At 51.3% G+C, this 14537-nt stretch overlaps 1 protein-coding gene across 4 annotated transcripts in view; it reads right to left on the reverse strand.

Annotated features, from left to right (window-relative positions):
- Nucleotides 1-14537, reverse strand: part of Zc3h4 (zinc finger CCCH-type containing 4) — a 43315-nt gene that overhangs the window by 11405 nt on the left and 17373 nt on the right. For all 4 annotated transcript variants that reach the window (XM_004672628.2, XM_045133520.1, XM_045133523.1 and 1 more), the window contains 9 exons: nt 11291-11510; nt 10911-11021; nt 8639-8855; nt 7278-7429; nt 6613-6709; nt 6401-6537; nt 5800-5910; nt 4254-4365; nt 3718-3827 (listed from right to left, as the gene is read on the reverse strand). In XM_004672628.2, coding sequence (XP_004672685.2) covers nt 3718-3827; nt 4254-4365; nt 5800-5910; nt 6401-6537; nt 6613-6709; nt 7278-7429; nt 8639-8855; nt 10911-11021; nt 11291-11510 — 1267 coding nt within the window. The remainder of the gene's footprint in view (nt 1-3717; nt 3828-4253; nt 4366-5799; nt 5911-6400; nt 6538-6612; nt 6710-7277; nt 7430-8638; nt 8856-10910; nt 11022-11290; nt 11511-14537) is intronic.

Here is a 14537-nt window from a genome sequence, read left to right on the forward strand (position 1 = left end):
GGGCCCAGCACTAACTGGCACCTAGCCTGGCTCCTCGAGCTACCAGGAGTCTAGGCCCGCAACCAGCTGACCACAGTGCAGTTCTCCTGGCAAGGAGATGCCAGCTGACCTCAGTTTCTTTCTTTCTTTTTTTTTTTTTTTTTGGTGTTTCAAGGTAGGGTGTCACTCTGGTCCAGGCTGACCTGGAATTAACTCTGTAGTCTCAGGGTGGCCTCGAACTCATGGCGATCCTCCTACCTCTGCCTCCCGAGTGCTGGGATTAAAGGCGTGTGCCACCACGCCCGGCTTTGACCTCAGTTTCTTGTTGTTGTTGTTGTTGTTTTTCAAGCTAGGGTCTCCATCTAGCTGACTAAGAATTCACTATGTTATCTCAGGGTAGCCTTGAACTCACTTGATCCTCTTACCTCTGACTCCCAAGTGCTGGGATTAAAGACGTGCACCACTATGCCTGGCTGACCTCAGGCTTTTGAGGGGCTATTTAGGCCCTTCCAAGAGGCAAATGTAAATTTTACTTTCCGACTATATATCCCAATTTGATTCTTCTTTCTTTTCTGCTTTTCCTTTTTAAAAACTATTTTATTTGAGCCGGGCATGGTGGCGCACGCCTTTAATCCCAGAACTCGGGAGGCAGAGGTAGGAGGATTGTCATGAGTTCGAGGCCACCCTGAGATGACAGAGTTAATTCCACATCAGCCTGGACCAGAGTGAGACCCTACTGAGAAAAACCAAAAAAAAAAAAAATTTTTTTTAAATTTATTTCAGAGAGATATATAGAGAGAAATAAAGAGGCAGAGAGAGAGAATGGGCACGACAGGGCCTCCAGCCACTGCAAACTCCAGAAGCATGCACCACCTTGTGCATCTGGCTTACATGGGTCCTGAGGAAATGAACCTGGGTCCTTTGGCTTTGCAGGCAAACGCCTTAACCACTAAGCCTTCTCTCCAACCCTGCTTCCACCACGCCCCTTTTTTTCAATATTTATTTGCAATGAGAGACAGAGAGGGGGGTCTATACAAGGACTTCTTGACACTGCTAACAAATTCCAGACACATGTATCAATCTGGGTACCTGGCATTACACTGAGAAACTGAACCTGGCACCTGTTTTTTGGTTTATTTTTAATTTTTTAAAATTTATTTATTTGAGAGCAGCAGAGAGGAGAGAGAAAGAGAATGGGCGTGCCAGGGCTTCCAGCCACTGCAAACGAACTCCAGACGTGTGCGCCCCTTTGTGCATCTGGCTAACATGGGTCCTGGGGAATCGAGCCTCAAACAGGGTCACTAGGCTTCGCAGGCAAGCGCTTAACCGCTAAGCCATCTCTCCAGTCCTTTTTGGTATTTTTTTTGAGGTACAGTCTCGTACTAGCTGAGGCTAACCTCGAATTCACTCTGGAGTCTTAGGGTGGCCTTGAACTCATGGTGCTTCTCCTATCACCTCTGCCTCCCGAATGCTGACATTAAAGGTGTGCGCCATCATGCGCAACCCTGTCATCTTCACATACAAGAAGAGTCTAAGTAGGCAGGCATGCTGGTGTACACCTTTAATGTCAGCATTTGGGAGGCAGAGGTAGGAGGGTCATTGAGTTTAAAGCTACCCTGAGATTATAGGGTGAATTCCAGGTCAGCCTGGGCTATAATGAGCCCCTCAACTTGAAAACAAACAAACAAACAAAAAAAAAAAAGAGTCTAAATATGTGGTCCAGGCTGGTCTCAAACTTTACACATATATATAAAAAGAGAAAGAGGCAGAGAGAGAATGGGTACGCCAGGGCATCCTGACACTGCAAACAAACTCTCCAAACACATGTGCCTTGTGCATCTGGCTTACATGGTCCTGGGAAATAGAACCTGGGTCCTTTGGCTTTGCAGTCAAGCGCCCCAACCACTAAGCCATCTCTCTAGACCTCAAACTTGAGCTCTTGGTCTTTCAGGTGCCAGGGGGCCAGGACTTTGGTGTGAGCCACCAAGGACCAGCTTGCAGCTCATTTTAAATGTACTGACTTGAGTTTACATACAGAAGCCTTAAAAGGAACCTATCTCAAATCAAAAACAGAGGGACTATTTAAAGTTAAAAAATGGAAGTTTCAAAGGGGAAAGTGGGGGGGGAGGGCATAACTAGGGATATTGTTTACACTCAGGGAAATTGTTAATAAAAAAATAATAATAGCTGGGTGTGGTGGCACACACCTTTAATCCCAGCATTTGGGAGGCAGAAGTAGGTGTACTGCTGTGAGTTCGAGGACACCCTGAGACTATATAGGGAGTTCCTGGTCAGCCTGGAGTAGAGTGAGACCCTACCTTGGAAAACCAAAAAAATAAAAAAAAATAGTAATAGTAATAAATAAATATTTAGTTAAAAAAACAGGGCTGGAGAGATGGCTTAGCAGTTAAGGTTCTTGTCTGCAAAGCCAAAGGACCCAGGTTTGATTCCCCAGGACCTACAAAAGCCAGATGCATTAGGTGGTACAGGTGTCTGGAGTTCATTTGCAGCAGGTTGAGATCCTGGCCATCCCTTCTCACAGTCTGCCTCTCTCTTTCTCTGCCCGAACCCCTCAAATAAACAAACAGAAAAATGATTTTAACAAATTAAGCCAGGCACGGTGGCACATTCCTTTAATCCCAGCACTTGGGAGGCAGAGGTAGGAGGACTGTCATGAGTTTGAGGCCACCCTGAGACTACATAGTAAATTCTAGGTCAGCCTGGACTAGAGCAAGACCCTACCTCAAAAAAAAAAACAAAAAAAAAAAAAAAAGAAAGAAAGAAAGAAAAAGAGAAAGAGAGAAAAGCAGCCAGGTGTGGTATCACATGCCTTTAATCCCAGCACTGAGGAGGCAGAGGTAGGAGGATCACGGTGAGTTCGAGGCTACCCTGAGACTACAGAGTGAATTCCAGGTCAGCCTGGGCTACAGTGAGACCTTACCTCGAAAAACAAACAAAACAAAAACAAAAACAAAAAAAGAAGAGGGGGGAAGTGAAGATCCTCAGCTACCAGCAGAGGGCGCCCTCGGACAGACAGGGCTAGCCCTTCCAGTGAAAGCTAGACAGCCATTATTTGTGCTTGTGCTGAAATGACAAGGCACTGATGACACAACCCACTGCTGATAGGCAGGGAAAGGGCAAAGTGAGCACCCCACCACCATAGCACCGAGCAGAGGACATGCTTGTGTTTGTACAGGAACGTCCCTCAAGGATGGACTTTTTCTCCCAGAGCCTTGCACACTGTGCTTGCTGGGCTAGCGCTAGACGGGTGGTCCACCTCTCCCTGGCAAAGCTGATCTCTAAAGTCTCTGAGAGCGCAGCTGCTAGCTGGTGTCATTGCGATACACTTCCTTCCTTTCCCACCACCAAGAAAGGAGCCCAACCTCCTAGTGCTGACTCCACAGGGATGGGTCAAATGTCGCCTGATGTGTGAGACCACCCGGATTCCTCATCCCAGGACGTGCCCTCTCCAAGACCTCCAGTTCTGATCTCTCTGCCCAAGTCCCCAATGGCATATTGATGATAGGACACGACAAGGTGTGCCTGGAGACATACCAGGCAGCATTCCTTTCCAAAGCTGTTCCCCAGTGAACAGCGGCAACTGGCTGTGGTCTCCTCCCCTGCAGGAAGGAACTTGTTTCCTTCTGAAAATGGGAATTCTGTCCTGCAGAACCATGCCAAGGGAGGCATATGTCCTGGTTCCTGTCACTTTGGCCCTCACGGCATGCCGGCCCTTACCTTATCCAGGAGCTCTCTTGTCTCCTCGGTCAGGGGGTCATGGGAGAACATGCAGTCCTCTCCATTGATGCAGTTCCCAGTTGTGTGATATAGCTTACAGGGGAAATCACGTTCACAACCAATTAAGGCAAACGCTTCCTCTCCAGGAGCCCACCCCAGCACACCCAAGCACCTTTGTTTTAGAGACAAGGAGACCCAAGCCCAGAAAGGTAAGGTGACTTGCCCCAGGTGGCAGTGGTTGGCAGCATACCCAGGACTCCTTTAGGTTCCAGAGCACATGTGCCCACCAAGCTGGCCTTGGCGCTAGGTCCTCCAGTCCTCAGTGGAAGACGACAGCTCAAGGACCGCTGTCCCAAAGCTTGCCAGGAAAGCATGAGCAAGCCCAGCAGTGGGAGGACCAGCACCGCGAGCCCGCAAGAGCATGTGGCAGGTGTGTGGGTCTCCTCACGTGACAACAGGGATAGTGGGCCCACGGGTGAAAGATGAGAGGCCTAGCTGAGTGAGGGGAGCACTTGGGGACAGCGCGACAAGGATATCATGCATATAAGGGCAGTTTTCGGCGCGGGCGCAGAATCCCGTGATGTAGAACTTGCACAGCTCTCGTTTCTTTGGCAGTTCGATGTCATGGCTAAAATTACAGTGGTCTCCCTGGAAGAGAAACACTGAAGAGGTTAGGAGCGATGCAGGAGATTGACGCACAGAGATCAAAACAGAAACGCACTCCTAGGGAAGGTGGTTCAGGAAAAGCAGGCTGGCAACGCTGCTGCCCAGCCCAGGCTCTCCCTCACAGCAGTGCTGGCTCCCTGGCGATCACAGCCCCTTTGCCCATTTCCCCAGTTCTCTTCTTCTTCTATTTTTTTTTTAATTTTTATTAACATTTTCCATGATTATAAAATATATCCCATGGTAATTCCCTCCCTCCCCACCCCCACACTTTCCCATTTGAAATTCCATTCTCCATCATATTACCTCCCCATTACAATCATTCTTCTTCTATTTTGAACAGACAGAGAGAAAGAGGCAGGGAGAGAGAGAGGCAGGGAGAGAGAGAGAGAGAGGGAGAGAGAATGGGCACGCCAGGGCCTCCGGCCACTGCAAACGAACTCCAGATGCATGCGCCCCCTTGTGCATCTGGCTAACGTGGGTCCTGGGGAAATCGTGCCTCGAACCGGGGTCCTTAGGCTTCACAGGCAAGCACTTAACCACTAAGCCATTTCTCCAGCCCTTCTCTTCCTTCTTCCTCTTCTCCCTCCTCACTAGCTTCAGTCTGGTTTTTACTACCAAAGCTCGCGGCCTGCCTGTCATCTAGTCCCACACTCCATCCTGAACAGAGTCCAAGTTTGGTTTGGGAGAATGTGCTGAGGTGCACTCACCCCACTTCCCAGCTTTCCCTGCTGATCCTACCCGTGACACGTGGGCACTCCAGAGTAACAAGCAATTCTTTCACGCATTTCCCCCTCAGCCTGGGGCGCGAGGCCGGAAGCCCAGCAGCCACTGTGCAGTCACACGGAGACGTCCCCCAGGCTTACAGGTGGTGGACAAGTAAAAAGTGGCCTTGGCTGCCAGGACACCACTCACCCCAGCCCGAGACTCCTTGTTCGGAGAGACCAACATATGTCTGCTGAAGCCACTGGAGCTCAGAATGACAACCTATTAAGTCTGAAATACTGATTTCTTCCTGGTGCACGTGTGTACCAGCTACCTGCCACCTCTGTATACTCACACCCATCGGCACTAACACTGGCCATAACATTGGCCAGTATCTCTTCAGAACTGACGCCCAAGGCTAAGGTGACTGCTTTAATAATCCCCTCTCCAACCCTGACAACCAGGATACACCATCACTTTGTTATCAGCATCACTTCCTCCTCAATTCATCAACATATCCCCAAACTAAAATCTCTCACCATGTCATCATACCCTGGGCCCTCCTGCCCGAGCAGTGAACTGAGTCTTCCAGACAGACATTTTCGCTGCACCAGCAAGTGCTGTGGTAAGCAAAGCCCATCCCAATCCCTCCCCATCCCGACAGCACATTCTTGGAGGCCACCCATGTGAGCCCGCGTGCTGCACCGCCCTTACCCACGTGCACCGCCCTTCCACGAAGTACTTGCAGATGACTTTGCCTTTCTTGTCAGACTGCTGGTGGGGCTTGTCATGGTCACTCCTTCGGTAGCTTCCGCCACCAACGTCCTGTGAGAAAGGCAGAGGAGAAGGCTCTGAGGTGGTGAAAGAAGAGGACCGGAGCGGGCACTTCCAGCTCACACTGCACACCGGAGCACAGATGGGAAAAGCTCTGGCACTTTTATGCCACCCTGCGTGAGAACACATCCACCTCATGTGAAGGCATGACTTTAAACACATGGTCATAGCAGGGAGCCTCCCCCCAAAGAACTAACTACTGAGATCGAACTCTGGGGAAGGGGATGAGGGGAATGGGGATAGGACCCCCATCCCCCAGAATGACTCATTAGAGAAGGAAAAACCCCTAAAAGAGCATTGGCCAAAAACAAAAATTTGTTTGTTTTATGAGGTAGGGTCTCGCTCTAGCACAGGTTGACCTCGAACTCACAGCGATCCTCCTACCTCTGCCTCCTGAACGCTAGGATTAAAGGTGTGCGACACCACGCCCAGCCCCCCCCCAAAGTTTTTAAACCCGGCTGAGAAGGAAGAGTGGACGCACGCCCATGTCCTCATCGTAGCAGTCTTCATCATCATTCATTCCGCCCTTGCTCATTCCTCCTCGGCCGCCTCGGCCTCGGCCACGGCCCATCCCCTTCCCTCGGCCTCGAGAACCCCGTCCACGGCCTCGACTTAAACCTGGAGAGAAAGCAGACAAAGCTCAGCAGCTGCCACAATCCCCAGCAGCATGCCACCAGGGGGACCCCTTCCCACCTCGGCCTCGGCCGTCCTTGGAGCGGCGGTACTGGTTCAGCTCCTTGGAGTACTCATCGTAATCGTCCTCTCCCATCGGCTCCTCGCTTTCTCCATACTGGGTTCCAGAGGGGAAGAGGGGAAGGGTCAGGGAAGAGACGCGGACCCTTCCATACACCCTCCCCGCTTCTGGAGGGCACGTGACAAACCTGGCAGCTGAGTAAGGCTGCCTGGAGGGCTGGTGCTCCCAATGCCTGCCCTTGTAGCCTCAACTCTTGAGACTTACGCCTGGGCAGAACCACCACAGTGCCTCTGGGCACAAAGGACAGCCAAGGAACTGACACAGAAAGGTCACACAACAGTGGCCTTAGAGGCAGATGTGTGCATCCTGCAGGCTCATACTTGACGATGAGTACACATGTGCAGAGGCATCCAGCCCATCTATAGGACACTTGGAAAACTTGCCTCTAAAAATCAGGATTTGCACAGCCTGCTCTTTGATACCTTTTCCGCCTCAAAATACTTGAATGAAGCTTTCCTCGATTACTCCAAAAGGAACCTTGCACACTCATGTGCTTGCCATCCACCTTAGTCCCATAGCCCCCCCCCCCGACCCCCACAGTGGTTGCAGCGCTGAGAGCCTGCCAGCCGCACTGTTGCCCCCCTAGGGCCGCAGAAAACCTTACTTCCATCTCCTCTTCATAGAAGTCCTCTTCGTCCTCCATGTGGTCTCCCATGGAGCCTCTGCCCCGGCCTCGGCTTCCCCTGCCCATGCCTCGGCCTCGAGACCCTCCACGACTTCCGCGGCCCCTGTAGCCCCTGCCCCGGCATCGGCTGCCTGCAGAGTGATTGGAACAGTGAGCTTCAGGCAGTAGGCAAACCCCACCAGCAAGAAAGAGGGGAATGTGTTTGCTTGGTTACTACTGCCTCCTCCTATAGGAAGCTTCCCCACCTGCTCCAAACAGACCAACGCTCCCTCTGGTCCTCTCCGTGGGCTCTCAGCATCCTGGAGTTCATGACTCCAGCCCACACTCCCCTACCGTCCAGTGTGCTTACAACTAGACTGTCCACTGCAGCAGCCTCCAGCACACATGTGATGACTAAAAAGCATCTGACATGTAGCTGGTCCCAACTAAGATAGTCTGCATACAAAACACACAGGGTTCCAAAAGCTTGGGGGCATAAAAAGGAGGAAAAAGAATATCAAATGACTCATTGAATATTTCAGTTTTGTGATGTTTGTGATTTTCAACGTATTGGCTGATAAAAATAGATGGCTAAGGGCTGGAGGATGGCTTAGCGGTTAAGGCATTTGTCTACAAAGCCAAAGGACCCAGGTTCAATTCCCCAGGACCCACATTAGCCAGATGCACAAGGGGGTGGCATGCATCTGGTGTTTGTTTGCAGCGTGTACAGGCCCTGGTGTGCCCATTCTGTCTGTCTCTCTCTTTCCCTCTCTCTGTCAAATAAATAAATAAAAATATTTTATTAAAAAAAATTAAAATAGAAGGCTAAACTGCATCTGGTCTGTTTCCTTTCACTGTGTTAACTGGGTGAAATAGGACCTGTGGAATGGTTGCTCCAGGAAGGCCTCCAGGAGCAGAAACAAGCAGCACTCAGGCTGAGTCACAGCTAAGAACCTGAACTGGAAGAATCTACAAGCCCCTCAAGCTAGGCTTGTCTTTCTGAGAGGTGTGGCTTTTGGCAGGAGACTGCCAAAGCTGCCACTAACTGTCCCACCCCCTCAGCCTCCCAGGCCTCAGGTTCATCAGGTCCAAGGACCAGAGGCAGAACAGCAGCACACCTGGTCAGGTAACAGAGTCGGTGAGTGGAGGGAGGGCTGCGGGGTGAGCCGGCCTCCTCCCACCCCCTCTGAGCCTCTCTAAGGGTCTACTTCCCACTGCCCAGAGGCTGGCCCTGAGGCCGGCTGTGCACTTTGCCCACTTCAGAATGCCTTTATCTTTCCTGGGCTGAGCATGGCCCAGCACTGCTAACCCTGACCCATGTAGCTGCGGCACTGCCCCAGAGACATGCCGGGCAGGCTCACCTCTCCCCCGGCTGCTGCCCTCCTTAGCGCGCCGGTACTGGCTGAGCTCCTTGGCGAAGTCGTCGTAGTCGTCCTTGCCCTCGTCCTCCTCGTCGCCGAGCTCCCCGTACTGCTCGCTCTCATAGTCGTCGTACGCGCCGTAGCCCTTGCTGTCCGTCTTGCAGTAGGACTTCTTGGGCAGGGACGAGGTGTGTGATGAAGGGTACTGCTGGTGGGACTGGGTCCGGGAGAGCGGGAAGAGGTCACCCAGCGCCTGTGACCTGGGCCAGTGCCACCACAATCCCACAGAGCTCAGAAGGAATGCAACTGTCTGAGTGTCTCCACAGTCCCTGGGTTTCACCAGACCCCACCCTCCCTAGGACTGCGCTTCAGAAAAGACCACAGCTTGAAAGGAAAGGATGGACAGACCCCACCCCCATGAGAAGCCAAAGGCAAGAGAAGGGGCAGTTCCCGAGGGTGCTGGGATGGAGAGAGCCTGGAGGCTTGACAAGTGTTTGGCCAAAATTTCCCTAAAGCCTTGGAATTGAACTAATAATGACCCTGACTAATACAATGGCCCTACTAAACAGCTGTTTCCAAAGACTTCCCCAGGGTGCCAGGCCAGGTACTTGCTGCTGAATGAAAGCAAAAACACAGACACAGTTGGTGGAAGGCCCAAGAGGTCCTTTCACAGGTGAACAGGCTCACTGGGGGTGGGGAGGGGCAGACAAGGAGGCTGGTGAGCAATGACAGGAAGCGAACTGTAGTGATGGTGAAGGTGTCTGTTTGGTGGGTTGGTTTTCTTTGTTGTTGTTGTTTAAAGATGTATTACTCTAGCCCAGGCTGGTCTCAAACTCATGGCGATCCTACCTCAGCCTCCTGAGTGCTGAGTGCTGGGACAAAAGATGTGCACTACCACAATCATAATCAGCTACTTTTTTTTTTTTCTTTGAGACCTGGTGCTCACCAATTCAGCTAGACTAGCTAACCAGCAAGTCCAAGGGATCCTCCTGCCTCTGAATCCAGAGCAATGGTGTGTACAGGTGTGTTACAGGTGTGTACTGATAGGCCTGGCTTCTATGTGGGTGCCAGGGATCTAAACTAGGGTGTTCGTGCAGGCACAGTAAGCACTTAACAATTGAACCATCTTCCCCACCCCTTCTTTTTGTAGTGTGTGTGTGGGGGGAGGGTCTCACTGTAGTCCATGCTGACCTAGAACTCATTCTGTACTCATAGACTGGCCTTGAACATACAGTGATCCTCCTACCTTGGCCTTCTGAGTGCTGAGATTTAAGGTGTGTGCCACCAAGTCCAGCTCTTTTTGTATTTTTTTTGTTCTTGGTGGAGGTGGTGGTGTTTTGTTTTTCAAGGTAAAGTCTCACTCTGGCCCAGGCTGACCTGGAGTTAACTATGTAGTCTTAGGGCGGCCTCAAACTCATGGTGATCCTCCTATCTCTGCCTCTCAAATGCTGGGATTAAAGGTGTGTGCCACCACGCCCGGTTTGTTTTCTTCAGACAGGCTATCACATAGCCCAGGCAAGTCTCGAATTTGTTACGTAGCTAAGGGATGACCTTAGACTTCTGATCCTCCTGTTTCCACCTTCCAACTGCTGGGATTACAGATGTGTGCCACATCCCACCCAGCTCTTCTTTTTCTAAGACAGGGTTCTGCTATGTAGCTCAGGCTGTTTTCTAACTCAATCTTCCTGCCTTAGTCTTCCTAGTGCTGGTATTACAAATGTGTGCCAGTATGTCTGCTTGGGTTTTCCTGGTAGCAGTAGTATACCCGGGGATGGAAGCCATGTTTTTAAGTGCACTAGGCAAGCTACTTTGCCACTGAGCATATCCCCAGTCCTTGATTTTTTTTTTAAGGGGATTTTCTAGGGGGGGGGGGAAATCCCATACACAAATGGAACAAATAATACAAATTTATGCTTAAGCTCAGTGCTGTAATAGGGTATTTAACTTCTAACTGTGCAGCCCTTGGAATAATTTACTCCCTTGGCCACTTCATTCTCTTGCCAATCTCCCACAAAAGGTCACTTATGAACAGTGGAAAGCAGTCAGCTGTGACCCGGACCAGCGAGACATACTAAGCCCTGTGGAACCTGAGGGGGAGGCATGACACCAAGCAGGCTCAGGAGCAGGCTGGGGGGAGAGAAGCCATTGCCCTGGGTCACATCCAACTGTCCCAAGTCTCTGTTTCTGCATCCATACAACAGGGATGAGAAACAAACCTATGGTCCCCTGGAACATAAGCCGCAGCATGACAGGCAAGAACTCCGGCACTCACCGGTGCGTATGGGGGGCTGTACTCCCGGTACTTGCGGTGCCCCTTCTCACTGGGGCTGAAGTCTGAGTCATCGGAAAAGTCGGAGAAATCATCGCTGGAGGAAGCATGGCGCTGCAACGACAGGGGAGGGGCAGTGGTAAGGTGCTGCAGCTGCCTGGGCACACCTAGACCCAGGACAAACAATGGCACAATGTGCAGAAGAGCTCAGCCTCCTCCTGAAGTGCCTCACCTAGAGGCACTTAGGGGCAATGGAGCATAAGCCCAACTCTTCCTTACAAGTTGTCTTTCTCCCCTTGAGGCTAGAAAGTGACAGCATTAAGGCGGCCTGCTGGGCACAGACCAGTAGGGGAAGGTGAACCCTCCCTCCCCTCCAGGCCTACTCTGTGCTTGGATTTCCTCCTCTTCTTGGACCTCCTCTTCTCCTTCTCCCGCTCTTTCTTCCGCTTCCGCTTCAGCCTCCGGTGGGACTTCTCCTCGTCTGAGTCGCTGTGGTGCCTCTCCCCCTTTTCTTTCCGGCTCCTCTCCTGCCCTCCAGGGGTGTCCTGGATCTCCTCAGCCCCATCATCTTCAAGTTCGCCTTCTTCCAACTCACCATCTTCCCTACAAACCAATCCCAGAGTCACTGTGAATGTGGGCACTCTGAGCATCAAGGGCTCAGGGTTGGTGAGGCCAATAGGAGCAGACAGCTCAAAACTGGTGGGCCAAACCTGGGCTGAAGCGAGACCTTATCTCTAAAAAGAAATAAAATAAAGTGGCAGGCAAGAACAATGGTCCCTAGGACAGGACGTCCCTCATCCTTCTCCAAAAGGGACCAGCCTGTGAGTGTAACCTGGCGAGGAGGGCCCTCGCTAAAGAACCAGCGAAATCTACAAGGACTACCACTCCTCCGCTGGGGTGCAGCTCAGTGGTAGAGTGCTTGCCTACCACACAAGAAACCCTTGGCTCATCCCCAGAATCATAATTTTAAAAGGGGTCAGGGGCCTGGAGAGATGGATTAGCAGTTAAGGCCCTTGCCTGTGAAACCTTAAGAATTTAAATCTCCAGATCTCACAAAAACCAGTGAGACAACTGTGCAATGTCGCACACTCACACAAGGGGGCGCATGTGTCTGGAGTTCGTCTGCAGGGGCTGAAGGCCCTAGCATGCCCATTCTTTCTCTCTGCTTCTCTCTGAAATAAATTTTTTAAAAAGGGGGAAGAGTAGGAGGGGATGGTGACTCACACCTTTTCATCCCAGCACTTGGGAGGCAGAGGAAGGAGAATGATTGTGAGTTCAAAGCCAGCCTGGGCTAGAGTGATATGCTACCTCAAAAATTCCTTAAAAAAAAAAAAAAGTGGGGCTGGAGAGATGCATTAGCGGTTAAGCACTTGCCTATGAAGCCTAAGGACCCCAGTTCAAGGCTCAATTCCCCAGAACGCAGGTAACCCAGAGGCACAATGGGGCACATGCATCTGGAGTTTGTTTGCAGTGGCTGGAGGCCCTAGTGTGCCCATTCTCTCTCTGTGTCACTTTCTGTCTCTTACTTTCAAATAAATGAAAATGAACAATTTTTTTAACGTGACTATGGTAGCACTCAGGGCCACAACCCCCCATGAGTACTCCGTAGCACACGTGCTCATAGGAGAGGAGCAGCAAGGCCTGTGGTAATGGAGTCAAGAAGCTTCCAAGTGGTTCTGCGGCCCCACAGGCTCTGCTCCCTGGAAATGTCCAGCAAGCCAAATGTGCACTGCACTGGAGACAGAGGGTAGTGGGGCTGTGGACAACGGACCATGGGCATCTCTCACTTTCTGGGCCACCCACAGACAGACACTAAAAAAGCTCTATCACAGCCAGTCCCTTTGTACTAACTTGGGGGAAGGTACAGACCGACAGGGACACTGAGGAACCAGAAGAAGGGGACGTACATGTCCCAGACCCCAGGCCACACCTAAGCTGGATGATCCTGCTCTCTCAAGCTCTTGACTCGCCTCTAGAGAGCCCTTCCTGCTCTCCTCCCCATGTTCCACACTTTGTGACTCCACGTCACCCCAAATTCCCAGCACTTTCAGAAGTGAAAGTGTTCTTCTAAACTGACATGTCATTAAATTACATAAGATTCTAGACATCTATGGGTGGGGGTGAGGTTAGGGGCAGGTGGAGGGAGCAGATAAGAAAAGAATCCAGTGTTCAAGCCAAACCCACAGACACGGTTCTTAGTAGCACAGGAGTTGGTAAAGGGGGAAAAAACATTAAATTTTGAAAGATCCTAAAGTTTCTTAAAAGTGACAGCAGAGAGGTTTATGAGTGAGCGTCAAACCTCCTCCCACCTCAATTAGTGAGGCAAAACAAGACTAAAGGCACAGCAGGGTGTGGTGGCACAAGACCCATAACCTAGCTCTTCAAGGACGAGATAGGAGGAGCAAAAGTTCAAGGTCATATGTAGTAGAGTTCAAAGCCAGCCTGGGCCAAAGGACACTGTCTCAAAAATCAAACAAAAGGAATAATGGAATAGAAGCTGAGCCTGGTAGCCCAGCATGAGCCAGGACCACTGAAGGCTGAAGATCAGTTTAGGCTAGAAAGTGAGTTCCAGGTCAGCTCAGGCACCTTAATGAGCTCCTGTCTCAAAATAATAAAAGGGGGGAGGGGGACTAGGAACACAAGACCCTAAGGTCCACCTAAGCACAAAAAAAAAAAGGAAAGGAAAGGAAAGGCCGCAGGTCCCCAAAGGCATGAGCACAGATAAACAGCCGGCTGGAGAGCCGGAGGTTCCAAGGGGCTTCCTGGGAGACAGCAGCCACCTTCCCTGAACAGCCCTTTCACCGTGTCAAGAAGTGCTTCTCTAATTAATCTCTGCTCAATTCCAAGGAGATGTACAGCTTAACATCCAAGAGGCCCAACACCACGCACACTCACAGGCAGAGGTCAAGGGCAGCTCTCAACACGACAGCGAGGCACAAAACACTTTTCTGTGTGTCAAAGAAGAGCAGACACTGTGCCGCCTCGCTGTGTTAGTTCCCAGACTGCACTGGGCCACCCCAGCCAAAGAAGTCCAGGAAGACATGGAGCACCCTGCATGGGGGAGGGCACGGGGTAGCATTCCTGACTAATGAAGCACCAGGCAAAACCAGCCAGGATGGCCTCACCCACATTCAAGTACCACCTGACTGGGGAAACTGGTTCAGCCCTGAGGGAGAAGCTGTTACACAGTGCTGGGTTGTCACAGGCAAGAACCCACCCACCCAGCGTCCCTGGTGGGAATACTGTGGGCGGGGCAAGGGAAGGCAAGCTGACTAGAGCTGGGCGAAATGGAATTCCCTGGGGAAAGCTAGGGAGAGCCCTGCTCACCACACCTCAATGTGGAAAGGGGCTGATGGGTGTGGCACTCAAGCCACAAATACTGCTGGGTCCCTGCACGGCACCAGGTACTGACGACCTCTTTTCTGTAGATTCCTTGTCAGAAGTGACATGAAACTCACTCAGTCCACAGGCAGCCTGGCAGAGTCCCTCACCTACTACTGACACAGGGCAGAAGGCCTTACCCAGCTGCGGCCTCCACCCAGGGCGGGTGCAACGAGATTGTTCAAGGAACTCATGAAGCTCAACCAGCATGAAGCAGAATGATTCCAGAAGGAAGCCTTTCAATTCAAA

This window comes from Jaculus jaculus, chromosome 14 (genome assembly GCF_020740685.1).
Source record: "Jaculus jaculus isolate mJacJac1 chromosome 14, mJacJac1.mat.Y.cur, whole genome shotgun sequence".
NCBI classification, from domain to species: Eukaryota; Metazoa; Chordata; class Mammalia; order Rodentia; family Dipodidae; genus Jaculus; species Jaculus jaculus.